The 18,548-nt window shown below is 53.6% G+C and overlaps 2 protein-coding genes across 3 annotated transcripts in view; one reads left to right on the top strand and one right to left on the bottom strand.

Moving 5' to 3' along the window:
* The first annotated feature begins 12 nt into the window (after positions 1-12).
* TESC (tescalcin) lies at positions 13-5,610 on the top strand. Of its 2 annotated transcripts, none has more exons than XM_083804053.1 (8): positions 13-171; positions 3,468-3,537; positions 3,957-4,037; positions 4,396-4,457; positions 4,545-4,606; positions 4,683-4,790; positions 5,197-5,244; positions 5,314-5,610. In XM_083804053.1, the coding sequence occupies exons 1-8, from the start codon at positions 114-116 to the stop codon at positions 5,389-5,391; spliced, it is 567 nt and encodes a 188-aa protein (XP_083660179.1). In that variant the 5' UTR covers positions 13-113; the 3' UTR covers positions 5,392-5,610. The 2 variants fall into 2 exon arrangements, with proteins under 2 accessions (XP_083660179.1, XP_083660178.1); XM_083804052.1 differs by having other exon boundaries at positions 4,318-4,457.
* A 4,031-nt stretch (positions 5,611-9,641) lies between these two features.
* FBXW8 (F-box and WD repeat domain containing 8) overlaps positions 9,642-18,548 on the bottom strand; it is a 51,691-nt gene continuing 42,784 nt past the window's right edge. Inside the window, exons 8-12 of the mRNA XM_083804051.1 lie at positions 18,206-18,333; positions 14,161-14,334; positions 12,117-12,233; positions 11,255-11,399; positions 9,642-11,041 (exon numbers count right to left, since the gene is read on the bottom strand). Of these exons, the coding sequence (XP_083660177.1) occupies positions 11,255-11,399; positions 12,117-12,233; positions 14,161-14,334; positions 18,206-18,333 (564 nt within the window). The 3' untranslated portion in view covers positions 9,642-11,041. The remainder of the gene's footprint in view (positions 11,042-11,254; positions 11,400-12,116; positions 12,234-14,160; positions 14,335-18,205; positions 18,334-18,548) is intronic.

Below are 18,548 nucleotides of genomic sequence, written 5' to 3'. Positions count from 1 at the left end.
GCCGCCGCCGCCGCCTCCCTCCCCGTGCGCCCGCCCTTAGCGGCGGCGGAGCCCCGGTGCTGCGGCCCCCGGCGCGCCGCCTCCCGGCCCGGCTCGGCCCGGCACGGCCCGGGATGGGCTCCGCGCACTCGGTGCCCGCGGAGATGCGGGCGCTGGCCGACAGGACCGGCTGTGAGTGCCGCCCGCTGCTGGAGCGGGGCACCGGGGGGGGGGACAAGGGAGATGGGAGGGGGGCATGGAGGGGGTATGGGACACGGGGGGTGGCATGGCACCGGGGGCGGGCGTGGGGCATGGGATACGGCACCTGGGGGGGCATAGGGGGGACGTGGGACGTGGGGGGGGGACGTGTCGCATGGGGGGGGGACATGGGGCATGGAGGGGGATACAGCGCCTGGGGGGGACATGGCACCTGGGGGGGGAGGTAAGGGACATGGGAGGGGGACATGGAACATGGGGGGGGCATCATGGCACGGGGGGGGCATGGCACCTGCGGGGGGGAGGTATGGGACGGGGGGGGGGATATGGCACCTGGGGAGGGCATGGCACCGGAGGGGGTATGTAACATGGGGGGGGCTGAATGGCACCTCTGGGGACGGGGACATGGCACCTGGTTGGGGGGGGGGGGGGAGATGAACTTGGCGGGGGGAGCATGGCACATGGGAGGGGGGGCATGGCACCTGGGGGGGCTGTGTGGCACCTCGGGGGATGGGGACGTGTCACCTGGAGGGGGGACATCGTGGCACTGGGGGAGGACATGGCACACGGCGGGGGGGTGGGGGGAGACAGACCATGGCACCCAGGAGGGGGAGGCATGTCACCTGGGGGGGGACTGTATGGCACCCAGGGGTGCAGGCATGTCACTGGGGGTGACACAGGTGTGTCCCCTGGGGGTGCACCTGCACAGCCCCCTCATCCCATGCTGCCCCCAGCCCGGGCACTGAGCCCCCCCCCCGTGCCACCACTACGAGGATTTGTCCCCACGCCACCGTTTGGCCCCGTCGCTGCCGGCTCCGTCCCGATGCTCTCGGGGCTGGTGCGGGGCGAGAAGGCCGGGGGGGAGAAGGACCCACGGGGGGGACACCTGGGGGTGCAGAGGGCCCCGAGCAGGGTGGGTGCACAGGGTGGGAGGGTTGTGTGCCCCCCCGGGAATGTCATCGCCCCAGGATGCTGAGAGCGGGCTGGGACGGGGGCAAGGGGGCTCTGCTGTGCTGGGGCGCGGGGGTCCGGCGCATCGCCCTTCCTGCTCCTTCCTCCCCTCTCCTCCTCTTCCTCCTCCATCAGCAAGGGCTGGGCACCACAGCACCCACCAGGGACCCCGGGGGGAGCCCAGCCCTGCCTGCAGGCAGAGGGCTGGTGTCTGTGGGGTGGGTTTTTGGGGAACGCCCCGGCCTGGGGGTGCTGCCAGGCTGCCCGAGGGCGGCACCTGCATCACGGGTCGGTCCTAGAGCGGGGCTTAGAGAAGGCAGCACCCAAAGAAGTCCCGTTCAAACAAGAGGGCAGGGGATGGGGGGCTTGCACCCACTGGTCCGCCTGCCGGGGGGATTCAGAGACGGGGCTGTGCCCCCCGTGCCTCGAGGCCCAGAGGCCGGAGGTGCCCCCATGGCTCTGGGAGCCCCTTCCAGGACCGTGCCCGCTCCCGACCGTGGCAAGAGGCGGCAGGGGCAGGGCAGAGCCTCCCCGGAGCGTCCCCTTTAGCTTGAGCAACACAAACAGCCGCAGGCTGGGAAGCAGCAAACCTTCCTTTTAATACTAATATATATATTTCCCCCCCGGCTTGGACACAGGCCCGCTGTGTCAGAGCGCTGAGGATGCTTCGCAGCGATGCCAGCAGCCGCTGCTGCCCTTGAGGCCGTCCTCCCGCAGGACAGGCTCTGCCCTTTGGGCAGGTGCAGCGCTTTTGCCCTTTGCAGGAGCCTGTGTTGGGAGAAAAAGGGAGGAAAATCCCTCCCTTTGCCTTGGGGCAGGGGGAGACACAGGGATGGACCCACGAACATCCACCCAGCGGTGCCAGTTTTTGTCCCGGTGACGTTTTCTGGGACATGAAAGCTTTGGGGTTGCACCCACGGCCCCGATGCTGGCGGCTCCGTGGCCCGGCTGCTCCCACGGCGCCGGCGGTGCTGGCACGGGGCGGTGGGAAAGGTCGCGGCGCCGCGGCCAAAATTGGAAAGTGGAATCCAGAGAAAGTTTCCATGTGCGTGGACAGCAGCAAGGCACGAGAGGGATTTAGGGAAAAAAAAACAAAAATAACCTCATACGGGTGAATGGGGCTGCCCGTGTGTCACCGCGGAGCCAGGGTTGGGGTTGGGGACTGGAGGAGGGGAGAGGGATTTAGGGAAAAAAAAAAATAACCTCATGTGGGTGAATGGGGCTGCCCATGCATCAACGTGGAGCTGGGTTTGGGGTGGGGAGCTCAGGGCCCCCGGCCACATCCCATGGAGGGGGAAGGCAGAGCTGCCAGCGCGGGCAGGCAGGGAGCCGCCGCGAGGCGCAGGTGGGTTTCCGGAGCATTAATAGGGCTCTGTAAACGCTCGGCAGGATCAATACGGCTTCTATTTCAAGGCTGCGAAACAACGGCAAAAAAAAAACAGGAGCGAGGGACGGTATTTAAACAAAATAAAAGAGAAAGAGGGAGAGAGAGAGCCAGAGAGCGTGGGCTTGGTATTGACCTGTTGTCTTTCAGCTGCCGGAGTTAACCGCTCGCAGCCCCCCAGCTGTATTTCAGGATGCTTTCCTCTGTGTTTCAGGATGCTTTTTTCTCTTTCTCCACGCAGCCAGGGGAGGCCGACGGCGGTGCCGGCTCCGCAAACAGCCCCGAGCGCCGCGTCCCTGGCTCCTGGGCTCCTGGGAATTGTCACTGTCAATATTTGCAGCCGAGCGCCAGCCTGGTGCCGCCTCGGGGGGTTGCGGGGCTTGGTTCCAGCCTGTAGGGAGCAGCTGGGAGAACAAAATAAAATAACCCCGCGGCGGAGCGAGGCGGGCGGCTGCGGGACAGCCCTGGGGGATGCGGTGGTTTGATGCTTGCCTTTGCTTTTCGGGTGCCAGCACAGCTCCCCCCGCCCAGCCTTTCCTCCTCCCCAGTGATACACAGGTGGCTGCTCTTGGTTTGGGGGTTTTCTTCTTTTTGTGTTGTTTTCTGTGTCCCATCAGCCTCCCAGCATGCGGCAAAGAAACAGCACCGACCCCAGGCTGCAAGTACTCGGGGACGGTTTGCTGGGACAGGAGCAGGAGGAGGAGAAGGGGCAGGAGCAGGAACAGGAGCAGGAGCAGGAGCAGGAGCAGGAGGCTCTTTGGATTTGCTGGGGCTGGGGGGGGCTTTGGTGTCATCCCCAGGCTTTGCAGCAGGTTTTGGTGCCCAGTGGTCTCCTGGTGGCAGTGGGGCCGTGCCCCCTGGCAGGACACGAGCTGGGTGTCCCCAGGTGTCCCCCGGGGAGCTCAGCCCCGTTCACCTCTGTTTTCTCCATCGGCAGTCACCTCGGAGCAGATCGAGCACCTGCACCGGCGATTCAGGCAGCTGAGCCGGGACCAGCTGACAATCCGGTACGGCGTCCCCCTCCCCGCCGTGGGGCCAGCCTCGCTTTTTGGCTGCCATGGGGGGATGCCCGGCCATGCCATCCTTCCCAGCCGTCCCAGGAAGGCTGCAGCATTGCAAACAAGAACAAAAAAGATGTGGTGAAGCAGTGGTCTGGGAGCAATATTGCCCCTGCCAACCATCCTGTTTACCCTAGCCCTAAAATCAGTTTGGGGAGGGAAGGGTGAGGTTGCTCAGTAGCAGCCGCAGTGGATTTGGCAATTGCATTCCCCCCAGTTTCAAATTGCTTTCATTCTGAACTAGGGCAAATTCATGCAAAATCCTTTTCTTTGTGATTGCTTTGGAAGGACGGGACTTCTGCCCCAGCCCGTCAGGGGCTGCTGCAGCGCTCCCCCCTCCTCTGCTGTCTCTGCCTTGTTCTTTGCAGCAAGGAGAACTTCGACAGCATCCCCGACCTGGAGTTCAACCCCATCAGGGCCAAAATCGTCCATGCCTTTTTTGACAAGCGGTAAGAGCATCCCCAGCCCCGCGGGAAGGGCTGGGGCCAGCTCCTGCATGAGGGACGCTGAGGGCAGGCTGCAAAGCCCCTGTCCCTGAGGGCAGAGATGGAGCCAGGCTGGAAATTATGGAAACTGAAGCTGAGTCTTGGGGAGAAGCTGGTGCCAGCTCTGAGCAACACGATATGGTGGCTGAGCAGCACCAGGGCCTCTGGGACCCGAAAGATTTGGGGAGGGATGGGGCAAGGGGCTCGCGGCTTTGCCCGTCCCCAGCGGCTCCGCTCTCGGCAGGAACCTGCGGCAGGAGTCGTCGGGGCTGGCGGATGAGATAAACTTCGAGGACTTCCTGACCATCATGTCCTACTTCAGACCCATCGAGATGAACATGGACGAGGAGCAGCTGGATCGCTTCCGGAAGGAGAAACTCAAATGTGAGGCTCGGCCGCGAGCGCGGGGCGGCAGCGGGGCGGTGGGACGGCGGGGGCCTGACCCTGCCGCCCCCGTCCTGTCCCTGCCAGTCCTCTTCCACATGTACGACTCGGACCACGACGGGAAGATCACGCTGCAGGAGTACCGAAATGTAACGTGGAGGGTGGGGGGGACACGTGGCCGGGACCCCACCGGTGGCGGCGCCCTCCTCACCCGCTGCCCCGCAGGTGGTGGAGGAGCTGCTGTCCGGGAACCCCCACCTGGAGAAGGAGTCGGCGCGCTCCATCGCCGACGGGGCCATGATGGAGGCAGCCAGCATCTGCGTGGGACAAATGGTGGGAGAAGGCTCCTTGCTCTACCGCGAGGGTGTCAAAAAAATGGGGCTGGAAGGGGCCGTCCTGCCCCGAGCATCGCCCCCTCTCTCTCCAAAGGGCTTTAGCTTGAGGAGGTTTTATTGCAGCCAGCAGCTTTTGGGGGTTTTTGTTTGTTTTGTTTTTTTTCCCCATGTGAGAGCACCTCGGGGTGAGGCACCCCAAAGAGCACCATGCTCACTGCTTCGGTGCTTACAAAAGCGGCAGCTCCCTGCAGCCCCAGCGATGCTCTGCTGGCTGGGAGCTGCTTTCGGGCTGGTCATGGGGCTGTGCACCCATGGGGATATGTCCCATGGCCCCCAGGGACCAACCCACAGGGGATCTGGTGCCATGGGCACATCCATAACGTGTTCTCTCTCGCTGCACACAGGGCCCGGACCAGGTGTACGAGGGCATCACCTTCGAAGACTTCCTGAAGGTTGGTGGCCTCGCTCAGCTCCCCGCCAGGAGCCCGAGCTCGGCCCCGCTCACCCCCGGCCCCTTGCAGATGTGGCAGGGGATCGACATCGAGACCAAGATGCACGTCCGCTTCCTCAACATGGAGACCATCGCGCACTGCTACTGACCCCTGAGGGGCAGGAGGAGGAGGAGGAGGAAGAAGAGGAGGACGAGGAAGAGGAGGACAAGGAAGAGGAGGAGGAGGACGAAGCCTCCACAGCAGCACCGAGCACGGTGCAGCCGCCTGCGTGCCTGTCCCGAGCGGGGCCGCGTTCTGCTCTCTAGAAACATAAGAGGCTTTTATCTGTAATAAAAGATATTTCTCTTTTTACCCTTTGCTGAGAAATACGCAGCCAGCGCCCGGTGCCTGACGGACTTCTCCCTGCGCAGGAAGCCTCCAAAAATCCTGCTCTCCCCTTAAACCTGCGTGACTTTTTCCACCAGGAATACCCCAGCTCCGACCCTGATCTGCCACCGCGGCTGCACCCGGTCCCCGCCGGTGGGGCAGGGACGCGGGGACACGGGTACACGAGGATGCAGGATGAGGGTTCCCAGCAGCCTGGTGCTGCCGCCCCCACATGTTCCCGCTCCTACAAGCCACCGGAGATAACGGGTTGTTTACTGGTATTAATAACCGGGTGGCTCGAGGCGGATTGCTGTCTCTAAGGCAGCCCGAGCTGGGAAGGCGGCGGGGGGGGGGGGGGGGGGGAAAGGGCAGTGGTTATTTTTAGAAAAGCTGGAAAGATTTGGTTTTGTTTTTGGTTGTTTTTTATTATTATTATTTTTTTTTTCAAAAATAGCTTCCCCCAGTGACATGGAAATAGCCCCTGCCCCGGCAAGCAGCCAGCAGCCCAGGAGCAAACGCTGCTGGCTCGGCCACGCACCCGGAGCCAGCACCAGCCCCGGCCGGCATCCGTCTGTCCAGCTGGGAGGTCTGTCCCCACTGGAGGCTGTTTTTGCAGCTTTGCCCCTCAGGAAGGAAACCACGTTGGAGCACGGGCAGCCCCTGGAGCTGGGGGACACCCCCCTTGCAGCGAGGGGAGGCAGCAGCGGGAGCAGGCGCAGCCTCCCCCTGCAATGCAGCCCTGGCCCGGGGAGCCCTGCGCTGCTCCAGGGGGAGCAGGGGACGGATCTGGCCCCTTCGTGTAGTCCCACGGAGGCTGATGCCATGGGGGTACAACAGCAGCACGTGGGGCTCGCCCCGGGTGCGAGGGCTGGGGAGCATTGGGCTGGCAGTCACGGAGCTCCCAGTGACGCTGCGCTGCGTTTCGGGTCTCCCAGTGCTCCTGGGGGGCAGCCACAGCCTTGGCTGCGTTTGTGGGGCTGCAGGACTCAAACCCTGTCATCCTCCAGACCCCTCCTGGGCTCACCCCCGGCTGCATCTGCATCAGCACCAACCCATGCAGAGCCTCAGTGCTCGACCTCCTGGCTGCAGGAGCTGGGACTGAACCCCTCCTCGTCCTCCTCCTCTTCCTCCTCACTGCACCAGACCCTCAGTCCTCCCTTTCCTCCCCAGGGACCCAAGAACCCAAGGTCCAGCCCCCATCCCCAGGTCTCAGCAGACATGGGCTCCTTTCCCCCTCCTCTAACAGGAATTCCCACAGAAATGCTGCGAACGGCCCTGCTGCCCCCAGGCAGCCGCAGCTCCACGCCCCGTCCTTTTCCTCGGGGACCCGCGCAGGGGGTGCTGCACCACTGCAAGGTGCGACAAAAAAAAAACCTGCAGCCCCAGGAGAAAACTCCCTAGCAGTCTTCTTGGAGCATCAGCATCTCTTGCAGCCAGCAAAGGCTGCAAGCAGCATGCAAAAAGAAGGGGGCAGGACCGAAGGGTTATTTATAGCCCTTACGCTAATTATCTGCACCCAGCTGGTTCGTTAGGGCGCAAAAGGGCAGCGTGGGGCAGCCCAGGGCACCTCGACCGCAGCTTTGCTTCTCTCGTGTTTGTCTCCTCTCTGGGAAACGGGATGAGGAGAATGCAGGAGGTAGGTTACAGGGAGCAGATGAAAGGGGCAGCAGCACTCCAGACAAGCCAGAGCCTCGCTGCTAGCAGGGGACGAGGATAAAGGGCCAGGGAGCGCGCAGAGCACTGCCCGCAGCAGCATCTCCTTGGGGCAGGTGGGCGCTGTCCTGCCATGGGGGTGGGAGCAGTGGTCAGCCGAGGTGCTGGGTGAACGTGGCAGGATGTTGGAAAATTCAGCAAAATTCTCCAGCAGTGGGTCAGTGCGTATTCCTACACCAAATTTCAAGGAGCTTCCCCTTCTTTCGAGTGGCACCGCGCAAGGCAGAGGTGACGCAGAACCCGTCTGCACCAAGGGAACCAGCAGCTGATGTGCATGGAGATGCATTTTATGGAAAGGCGGGTGAGCCGCATTTCTGGCCAGAACCTTGCAGACATCACCATTCCTGCTCCAGGAGAGGCACTTTCCCAGTTAGTTTCTACCACTTGAGCCACCAGCACTTCAGGTGCCGTGGGGGTGTCCGACCACCGCTGCCTCATCTCCCCTTCGGCAGCAGGGAGGGCTCCGAGGTACCAGGGGCTGGGAGGACGCCAGCACTGGCTCATATGCACTGAGCCATTAGAAATATGTAATGAAAAGTCAGCAGCTGAAGGTTTTAGGGGACACTGAAGAGGGAAATCAGCAGCCAAATGTCATTGAAAGGAAACAGGGCTGCAGAGAGGGGAAAAAAGTGGTTTGGTTTTTTTTTGCACCATCACAGTGCATCGATACCATGTGCTTCCCCATCAGGATGGGGAAGGACAGCGTGCCACAGCCCAGCCAAGGACACAAAATACTCCCATGGCATCTTTGGCGGTGCCCTAGGCCCGTAGTATGTGGAGAGCAGTTTTGTCAGGACAGCAATAGAGCTGTGGGTGTCCTACCTCTGTCCTTTGCTGCAAGGCTGCTCTGCTCCGCACCACCCGTCTCCTTTTTTCTCGAAGCAGATCTCTGGCGCCTGGAAGCAGCTGGCAGCTGCGATACAGCCACAGCCACCCGCTTTGATCATGTATTCCCTTTGGATAAAAGAGGGAAGAAGCTCGTGCTCCAACACTTCTCATGTCCAGGGAAGAAGGACCACATGTTCTCCTTGAATGCCTCCTTCAGCTGTCCCCAGCTGCCCAGGCCACCAGCCTGGTGCCTCGCTCCATCCCCTGGTGAGCCAACAGCACTGGTCCAAGTGCCCCGACTGCAGCTCCTGAACCTGAACCTTGCCTCAGCCTAGGTTCACATTCACCCACCTGAGATGTTCCCTCGTTGAGTGAGAACCTGTGCCTAGGGGACACAGCAGGGCTCTGCCTACCACATACCAGTAGCACCAAGTCCCAGGGAGGCCCCGGCTGGGAAAGCCAAAGGCAGCAGCTCTCTCTGCTAAAGACTGGATGGCGACGCCGTTCTCAAAGTTATTAAGGAACAGACTTCATTTGCATCTTCTCCAGGGTTAGCTGACATTTAAACAGTCGCAACGGCATTTGCTGCACTCCAGCACCCACTTCAGCACAGTATTAATGACTACCCACTGAAGTAGGACATCATCCCTTTTCAGAATCAAAAATTAAACTCCCATCACAGATATTCTCCAACAGCCTAAGTGCCCTCATTTGCATTACGAATGCCAGTTAAATATATACACAATCTTCTGCTGTGGTACAACTTTCCTAAACAAATTCCAGTGACATGAAAAACGGACCACCCTCCGACCCACGCGGAGGGACTGCATCCAGAGCGGGCAGGAGAGGGACTCTCTCTCTCCCCTGGAGGTTACTCCAAGTCTTCCAGTACCCCAAGGGGTTGGCATTTGGTCTCAAATTGATGACTAGGAGGTCTTCTCTTTGTGTAAGCCAGCAGATACCTCCACCAATCCAGGTGCATCCATTTTCTAGCAGCTCAGCAGCTGCCAGGGAGCAGCACAGCGAGACGGACACATCCTCACCCCAGGCAGTGCAGAAGGAGAGGGAAGTGGGGAGGTGGATGGCCGGAAAAGGTCTCAACCCGCGCTGGCCCAAGGCAAAGTTATCTGCTGTGTGCAGCAGAGAGATGAAGAAAGAACAAAGTTGCCCCGAGATAATGAGGCCAGATAGAAGAGTCAGCGGCTTAACTAGCCGAGGATGTATTAAAGTGAGACGGGGCACGGGGTCACAGCACTGTGGCAAGGAGAACAATAAAGGCGGAAGCTTTCTGTGTTCAGCCACATCAAAAGACACAAGGCTTGAGCAACCCCAGAACTTACTTGTGCTACAGGAACTGTTATTTATTTGACAGGTTTCAACTAAGCTCTTGCCCCAGCTACGCATTCGTGACACTTCTGGCTGTTCCAGGAATGAAGGGGGGGAGCTGGCTTCCCAGAACGGCAGAGGAAAAAAAAAAAAGACCAAAGGCTTCTTGAAAAGATAAAAATTTATTCGTCAGACAGAGTGACCGGAACGACTTCCCCCCTTGCACTTCTTACATCAGTCCATCACCACGAACAAACTAACTGTTAAAGCACAAACACACATGTGAAGGTCGGCCTAGGGGTCACGGAGAACCACCCCAAGCCAAACCCAATAAAGAGCTGCGAAATACTTCTTCCAGGCAGGAGGAGGGCAGAACAAAGCTCTCCAGGGGCTGCCTCAGTGACCAGAGGAAGCACTGAAGCAACTTCTGCTTGACAGTGCAGCCAGCCCCTCTCTCGCGAGCTCAGGCACCGATTTCCTCGCGCTGATTTAACAGACTGTACTTACAAACTGATTCCATTAAGCCAGCAAAAAGTTGTTGAAACTTAACTCAATTTAAACTTGGTTTACTTTGCCTTGGCTTGCACCAGGACATTCGCAATGGCAGAGGACAAACAAAAAATAATTTTACAACAGTAAAACGTATCCATACAGGACTTGAGCTCTCGGTCAGCCTAACTGGCTCTACCTATTTCTGTGCAGCCTGTGATTAAGGTAAATCCTTACTCCTCATTTCACCTGAGGTATCGCATCTTAGCCCTCAGCCTTGGTGTTTCTCTGTAACATTAGTGCAAATTAACAATGCAGGGGGACTCTGGGCAGTTCATCCCCTCTGCTTATTAAACTGACATGATCAATTGCCAGCTCAGCAGTGAGGATGGTCACCAGGCCAAGCCAAAGCCTTCAGGTGCCACGAAAGGCAAGAGCCAACATATAAAGTACCTTAGGACTAACCTGAGACATGATGGCCTTCTGTTTCAGTACACAGGGGTTATTCCACCCTAACGGACCTAAGAACAAAAATTCAAACACACATGTACATATATACAATCAGAAAACATTTGATCTAGGATTTTAGAGACTTTAAGAAAAATTACGTATTTTAAAATAATTTTGATACGTGTGGCCTGCTGAGTTTCCAGGCACCCAGTCTGGACGAGGCCAACCTTCACGTCCCTCTCTCCATCAGCCTCTGCTTACCCAAACACCGCAACCCTCTGGGCATGTTCCTGTTTCTAGACACATTCTGATGCACTCCAAGGAAAAGAAGAACGAGCAGCTCATTATAAGGAAAGAAACTTCAGTCACGTAGGGCTCAGCAAGATGCCGGTCCTTTCCCCTCAGGACGGGCAGGCATCTGCAGGCTATGAATTCCTCGATGCGCTCCCAGCCTCCCACCATCTCAGCAGTTTGCCACTCCAGGTTCGTGCTTCCTGACCAGCCCGCGTCCCCTGCCAAGCTGGGATCAGCGGCGTTTTTCCCACAAGCAGTGGGAACGAACATCTGTTTGCACTGAAGCGTGCTGCTCCCCTTCCTTCGTCGGTCTCTGTTCCACCAAGCAGACCTTTGAACAGCACAGCAACGTGTTTTAGTGATATGCTCGAGGGCAGTCATACTCCGCTCTGGTTCACAACCCCAGGTTTTTGGGTAAAACTCAGCCCTTTTGATGCGCCTGCAGCCCGTGAAATCTTTTTGGCACTTGTCCCTCGTGAACCTTTTTGCCTACAGCCACGGACTTGGCAGAGGGCTGGACCACTGAAGCCAGGTGAAGAGTTACCTAAATGTTATCGTAGGGAACTGCGAGGCCGATGTTGTAGTTGTAGCCAGTCACGTCATCGTAGGAGGAGCGGCAAATAGGAAGGACGCTTTCTGCAGCCAGCTGGTCCACTGAGAACTCGTAGGCATAGATGATTCCTCGATGCCTGTGCAAAACACAACCAGGACACCACAGCGTGCTAGCTTAATCATATATTTTAGCAGGGCAAATTAGATTAGAGTTGGAAATTGCCAGAAAAGACCAAAATTCAGCGCTTCGGAAGATGGAATATAAAAACCCATCCCTTCTGCGCTGGGGCTATCTGTGCAGATTCGACATGAGAAAACTCCCTCCTGCCTCCTTCCAGGGACCCCACCAAGCCCTGGCAACAAACACTGAACGCTGAATTTAGCGACGCAGAGACATAACTGTCATCTGCTGACACATTTCTCATCTATTCAGGAAGGGGGAAGGAAGTACATTGTAGTTTGATAGTTCAATTAGACATGCTAACATCCATCTGAGATGCAAATATCAAAACCTGGAGTTTAAATACCAGCAGCTTTCCTTCAGGAGGAGACATCATTGCTAATATTGGTCAAGCAAGGGAAGGGCTGTATTCCCTGTCTGGCTTCAGTGGCCTTTATATTCACCTGCTGAAATATGAAATGCATTTTTTTGTGTGTGTTCAGAAGTAAACAACCAATTCATCAGCTGTTTTGAAAGTCCTCTCTCTCTCTCTTTTTTTTTTTAAACATGCCATGCCTCTCTGTTACTGCTCTGGATGATGAGTCAGGTGCTTATTGTGCCATTTTTAAACATCTAATAAAGCTGATCTTTTCGCAGTGCCAAAACTCCTACCCTTCAGAGCTGCCTTACTCACTTGCGGTGTGCAGTAAGGTCATCATCCGTGATGCTGGCGCCTCGGGGAGTCTTCTCATCAGGGATGTTTGCAGTGATGAGGCTATGGGAATTAAACCATATATAGCGGACTGGATGTCTGAAAAATAAACCACAGCACTGAGCGAGATGCCACTTGCATTAGACTCTTAAAATCCAAGCGCAGTAAAGGATTTGCTCTGCATTAAACAAGAATTCATCTCAGTCAGTGCCCCCTCTATGGCCAGAAGCTGGGAAGCTGCACCTTTGGCTCCTCTCCTGTCTGAAGCAGATAAACACAGCTTTTATCACCATCTAGTGGACTATTACCAGAATACAGGCCAGAAAATATTTGAGATGCTTGGCAGCACGCAGGCCGTGCCGGATCCGGGCTGCCTGCTTGCCTCGCTGCTTTAAGGACCCCAGTGATGAGCAGGATGCTTCCCAAAGCGAGCTGCTCAGCCAGGACCTCGCAGCCCCCTCCCAAGCACTCAGCAAGGGCTGAGTGCTACGAGAGCTGGTCTTGCCTTTCCCCCTCACTGGTGAATAAACCAACCCTGAACCAGCGTTTGCTGTTCAAGGAGGGGTAACTCATCAGGTTAAGAGGGCTCATCTCCACGGCCCTTTCTCCTGTCCTCTCCCCTGCTTCTGCCCTCGCTTTCCATTCACGACACTGGCTCTTGGCAGGGATAACAACTCGCACACCAATTTGGTCTGTGAAGGCCTTTTTGATTGAAGTGCTCCTTTCCGAGTCCTATATAGATTAAACAGTATTTTAAACGTTTAACCTAATGGTTTCACTTTGAGTACATTTTCCCCTCCACACCAAAGCTCAGCAGATCTGCCCTGCTTGCCCTCCTTCTTGGCATGCTCATTAGTGCTGCTCCAGGAGATAATCAATGCAATATCGTCCTTAATGCATCGGCTGCATCACATCGGGCTTTGTAATTCACGGGGTCAGAAGAGAAGGAGATACCTGCTATTAATCAATGACAACTCCAACTTGAACTTCTCTGACTGTAAATACCTCATCTACCTCCTCTGTGGGGAAGAGGCATTAAAAGAAAAAAAAAAATCAGGATGTATCTGTTCATTTTATTAAGAACAGGGTATCACTCAGTGGCTAAATCCTTGAGGTCTTCATTCAGACAAAGCAAACTCGCTGGGAATTTTACCGTGATCAGAAAATTGTGATTTGCAGCAACTAACAGTCTTCTGTCAATTCCAGGGTACTGATCTCAGCTTGTACTTTCAGCACTGAACATTTTGTGCTTTCAGTACAAACTGTTACACTCTTATCAGCGTCCCCGAGTTTAAATCCCAATCTGGCTTCGCTCGTTACTGCTAAGGGAATGCATGAAGGAGGTGAACAGAAGCTCAGGTACTGTACCAGGGTGCAGAGAACAGAGACAGCCAGAACCACTTACAACAGCCAGAAGTCCAGCATTTTAAATCCAAGTATAAAGTAAATACTGGTTGACACCGATAAAGTAAAATACTTGTTGAAGATGGGGCAGATAGAAGAAGCTGAGGTCTAAAGGTTCTCGGGGGTGGGGGGGGAGGGCTGTCAGAGAAGGAGCAGAGGAAAAGCAGCAGCATAAAGTCCTTGGAAATAACACAGAAAAGGCAGGTGAGAATTTGGGGGGGAAATCAGTCCTCCATGGAACTTTTTTTTTGGGGGGTTGGAATTAGATGATCTTTCAGGTCCCTTCCAGCCCAAGCCATTCTACAATTCTATGAAGATGCCAACTGAGCTCTATGGAAAATCCAGGGGAGAAAGAATTTTCATTCTTCCTTCCTTGGCTGAAGCACTCTTTTTAACTAAGAAGTAAAAAGCCTCTGAAAGCTCATGGTGCACAGAAACACGCACATGAATCCAAGCAGGGAGGCAACTGGTTCCCAATTCACATGAAAACAAACAGAACTCTCAGAAGCTTTACACATGGACATGTTGTTATTTTGGCCCTGGATCATCTCATTCCCGCATTCCTCCTGTCTGCCAGATCTGACAAAAGCCCTTGCATAAGACCCCATGTAGACAAAGTTACCTGGCATGCGTTTCCCAAAGCTTGGTGCCCATCCGCTGATCCCACACACAGACCATGCCCTCTTCTCCTCCGCTGACAATCTTCCAGTCATCCATCTGTACCGCAGACACCCCTAACCGGTGGGCGTAGAAGGAGCACAACGATTCGCTTTTGCGGAGGTCGTACACCCTGACCCTAAATGAAAGCAGATTAAGGACAGAAATTAATCCACAGCGGCTGTGGATCTGCAGCCTGCAGGTTCTGAGATGATACACGTTTTAGGTTGTGAAAGTAAGACCGGGACAGCCACCCTGCTTTCACAGCAGTGCAGTCCCACCTTCACTGCAGGGCCAGGATCCCAACAGTCAGCTGCTGCTTAATCCAACGGCTTTACCTGCCAAATGCAGCTTTTACTGCATCTCTGTTCCAAGCGGACTTGAGATATTAAGTGTATTTTCAACCAAACTGAACGACCAGCAATTCACCCAGTCTTTTGCAGAGAAAAGGAATACTATTACAGGAATCACTTGAAATATTGTGTAGGAGATGAGGTCCTGGCTGAGGTCCTCCCAGTGCACCAGCTCACTCAGTAGTGGCTTGACACTTTTCCATGCCACTGCATTTTCACTCGGACAGCTATTATCAAAAATGTTTTTAAATGCAGACTTCTCCCAACGTTCAGGCTCTTGTTGTCTCTTTGCAAGTCATAAGCGATAGAAACTGGAAGTGAAATTTGGAGAAAGCTCCCCTAAACCTGCTCCCCCTCAAACCGTTAGCAATGCTGTGAGGCATAAAGGATCATGTGTTTGGCATAGCGCTAACATACCCGACCCCTCAGTACCCAACCCACGTCCACTAAGGCCTATTACAAACACCAAGGAAAGGACAAACTATTATTATGAAGATTGAGGAAGTGATTAAGTGTGCAGCAAACCAAGAGACAAATCAAGGTTTCTACAGGTTTCTACATTTGAGTTAATCACCAATACTGAAACAGAGCTATCCACAAGTACCCAGCAGCCAGTATCTCTTTTGGAAAAGGTTTCAAAAACACTCCTAGTGACTTTGGGCACCTTTTACATACATCTGAGTTTCAAAAATTATTGAATGAAGAGTTTGAAGAGAGACTTATTGAACATAAGACTATGTTTAATGAAGCAAAACTTCAGAAAAAGAGCTTAAGATTTCAACGAGTGCAACAAGTCCACGAGAATAAAGCTAATGGTGTTAAGTTTTAAATCCAGTACGTATCACAAAGAGTATGTTTTCTGATCCTTATGTATCAAGACTAAGAGATAAAGCAAAGTGCATGAGAGAATAAAAAAATGCAGCGAGTGAAAACAGAAGTAAAGGGGAAAGGGGAAATACTGATCTCAGCTGAAAAGAAGCCAAAGAAAGTTCCTCCCATCTGAGGGCTATCAAGAATGAAACCATCAGGTACACATTAATTTAAAAAAAGGCCAAAACACACTTGTTCCAATACATTAACTATATTTTCTTCAATACCCCCGCTATGATCCTAATGGTGTTGCAAGTCTTTCCTTTTCCTTTCTCAAACGGAGATTGCATCATATGATTTTACAAATAACACATTTCGGCAACTGAAATAAAAGGCCGTGGAACAGTCCAAAACTCCAACAGAGCAACATCCATCTGACACGCAGAAAAACATGCTGGAACAGAGCGAGGAGCACGCTTTGTGTGGCTCTGCGCTCACCCTTAGGAAAACCCCCTCACAACAGTTACTGATGGCGAAAAGGACTTCTTGCTTTCTCCAAATCCAGCAGAGAAAAGCTTTGGCTACACATTAGAGCTGTGCTTTGGGTAAGGACAGAGCGTTTTGGAAGCGTTCACACTCAGCGCTCTCCCTGTCTTGCTGCATGTGTTCTGTGTGACAATCAAAGCTTCTTCTGTTTGGTGAGCACAGTTGGAAACAAAGATCTGATTGCGTCCTGGTTATTTCATTAGCAAGGACCCAGGTTTCAGGCAGGTGTCCATTCTGGCACACCCCTGGAAGAATTACAGGCACACTTGAGTTGCTCAGATTTTTTTTTGTTTTGTTTAAAAAAAAAAAAAGGGAAAGCATTTTGCAAATCTAATGTGATGCTCTGATGCAGACCTGGCATGGCCCTCCATCTCCTGCCTCAGCAGCTGGGCTCAGTGGGAGCACATCAGATGCATCCTAGTTCAAGGGAGCTGTAAGGAAAGCCTTCTTGTGCCCAGGCTTTGACTCTCCTGTTTGAGTACTCGTGCAGTAAGCTCACTTGCCTTTAGGAGATGTTTTGATCCACACTTTTCAGCAATGGTGTAACACCGGGTTTGCCATGCTTGCTCTCCCAATGCTACTTACTCACTGTCTTGGGTCCCACCAAGAAAAAGGCTGCTGTCGTGCAGTGCATCAGCACACACTCCCTATTATCAGATCTTGTACCAGCGTGAAGCACAGTTAAGTAATCAAATAAATCGCCAATGCTTCAGGAGTATTCTTTGAGTTTCATAGGCCCTACCAAAAACATGTTACTTCAGTGGGATCATCCATCATACTTTTCAAAATCATAGCTTTGACTAACAGAACAGCATATGCCAGCAACATTTTGGAAGTGCTATGTTTATTTCCAGCAAGACATCTTCCCAGTGGCCACGTGGCAAGGTCCCTATTTAGTAGACTTGCTACATAACAGGGCTATGGAGGTTCCAGTCACATCCCACCTGTAGGTAGATTATCCCACATATTAATACCTTTCATGCAACACCGCACGAGAAACTGACCTTTGACATACACATGGTCCTGTCTCCTGGATGCCAAACTTATTTGCTGAACTATTGATTCCTAACCTCTTGTTATTTTAGTGATGGCCAGCCCCTGAACTCAGTCAATGCTCGAGATGAACAACAGAAAAGCTTTCTGGAGGGGAAAGGGCAAGACGTTTACTCTGAAATAAAGGGAGTAAATTTTAAGTCTCTCTTAAAGGATATTAACTTTATCTACTCTCTCATCATTGTGGGAAAGATTAAAATTGCAGGTAGTTTTACAGGGGTGCTTTGAAAAATCAATTATCTGCTTTCAGAGGGGGGAAAAAAAACTCTCAAGCATTCAATTACACCCATCAAACTTCAGATATTTCCTTTATCCTCTTTGCTGGGAAGTGTGAGGTTTGATTCCACTGCCTATTCACCGAGAAGGAAAAAAGCTGTTTGACAAAATAATCATTTTTGCAAGCTGCTGCACTGGCGGGACAGAGGTCTGGGATTTGGCAAAGGGAAGTATCCGCCTTACAATCTGATACCCACCGCCACACCAGACCACCACCTGCAGCCTGATGCCCAGTGCAGAAAGGAGGAGGGAAGGAACAGGGAGCCATTAGAGACTGGCTCCTCGCCATCCCACATCTCCTTTGGTGCACTGGATCAGACCCCACAAATAACTAGCCAAAAAAGAAAACCTAAAAATTGGACTCAAAGGGTCTTTTTAAGCACTTTAATCCTTTCGCACTGACTGTTCCCAGCGCGTCCATTCCTGGCACCAGATATTGTGCAGGGAAAATCCTACTCCCCAAGCCAAGGAGTTAAAGAGAAAGCTGCTAATCAGCTAAATAGAAGCTGGAATCTGTTCATATGAAAGTCTCTTTTTTTTTTTTTGTCACCTGAGGGACATCACAGTGTTCCGAAATACACTCTTGACATCATTTGGCAGACGGACCCATCTCATCCTACATGATTCATCCCTTAGGTTATTTTTTTAATATCAGAAAGTGAGCTTTTAAATGCCAAACTAATTTTGCGGGTGGTGGTGGGGAAGTGGAAGATATTCCAAGTGGTCTCGCTGGGCTGTACACCAACTGCGTCCACCAAATGGCTTAAAAAGAAAAGTCTTCCCATGGAGCTTTCTGAAACAAAGCAAACTGGCAGCCACATCCAACTATTACCTAATATTTTGTTCCTGAAGTTCACGCAGGCTGCATTTGAAACATTAGAGGAGAAACAAATTCTAGCAGGTCCAGATGTAGGACAGCAGGACAGGAAGTAAGCTAATTTGAGAAGGGTTACAGCTCTTGGTAGTACCTACCTTCTGTCTTTATTGCCTGTAACGAGCATGTTTGGAGGACTGTCCTGGAGGTTGACGCACGTGAAGTCACCCATCGAGTTGCCTAGCTTCTTTAGACACTGACTTGTTTCCAGGTTGTACAGAAGAACCTGGCAGAAAGAGAACAAACACCAGCTAAATGTAGCATGAGCCCAACCACATATTGCTGCAGTGGGAAGGAGAGGGGAGTTAGCACTGTCTCAATGCTCTAACAAGTAGCCAACACACACATCTATCCCTATCGAGATGGGCAACAACATACATTAAAAAAAAAAGGAAAGTTTCACAGTGGAAACCACTGCAAAGCAGGGATTCAGGGCTCGTG

This window comes from Anser anser (genome assembly GCF_964211835.1).
Source record: "Anser anser genome assembly, chromosome: 18".
In the NCBI taxonomy this organism is placed as follows: domain Eukaryota; kingdom Metazoa; phylum Chordata; class Aves; order Anseriformes; family Anatidae; genus Anser; species Anser anser.
The sequence above is the reverse complement of the archived record's forward strand: the minus strand, read 5'-3'. Positions and strand labels throughout refer to the sequence as shown.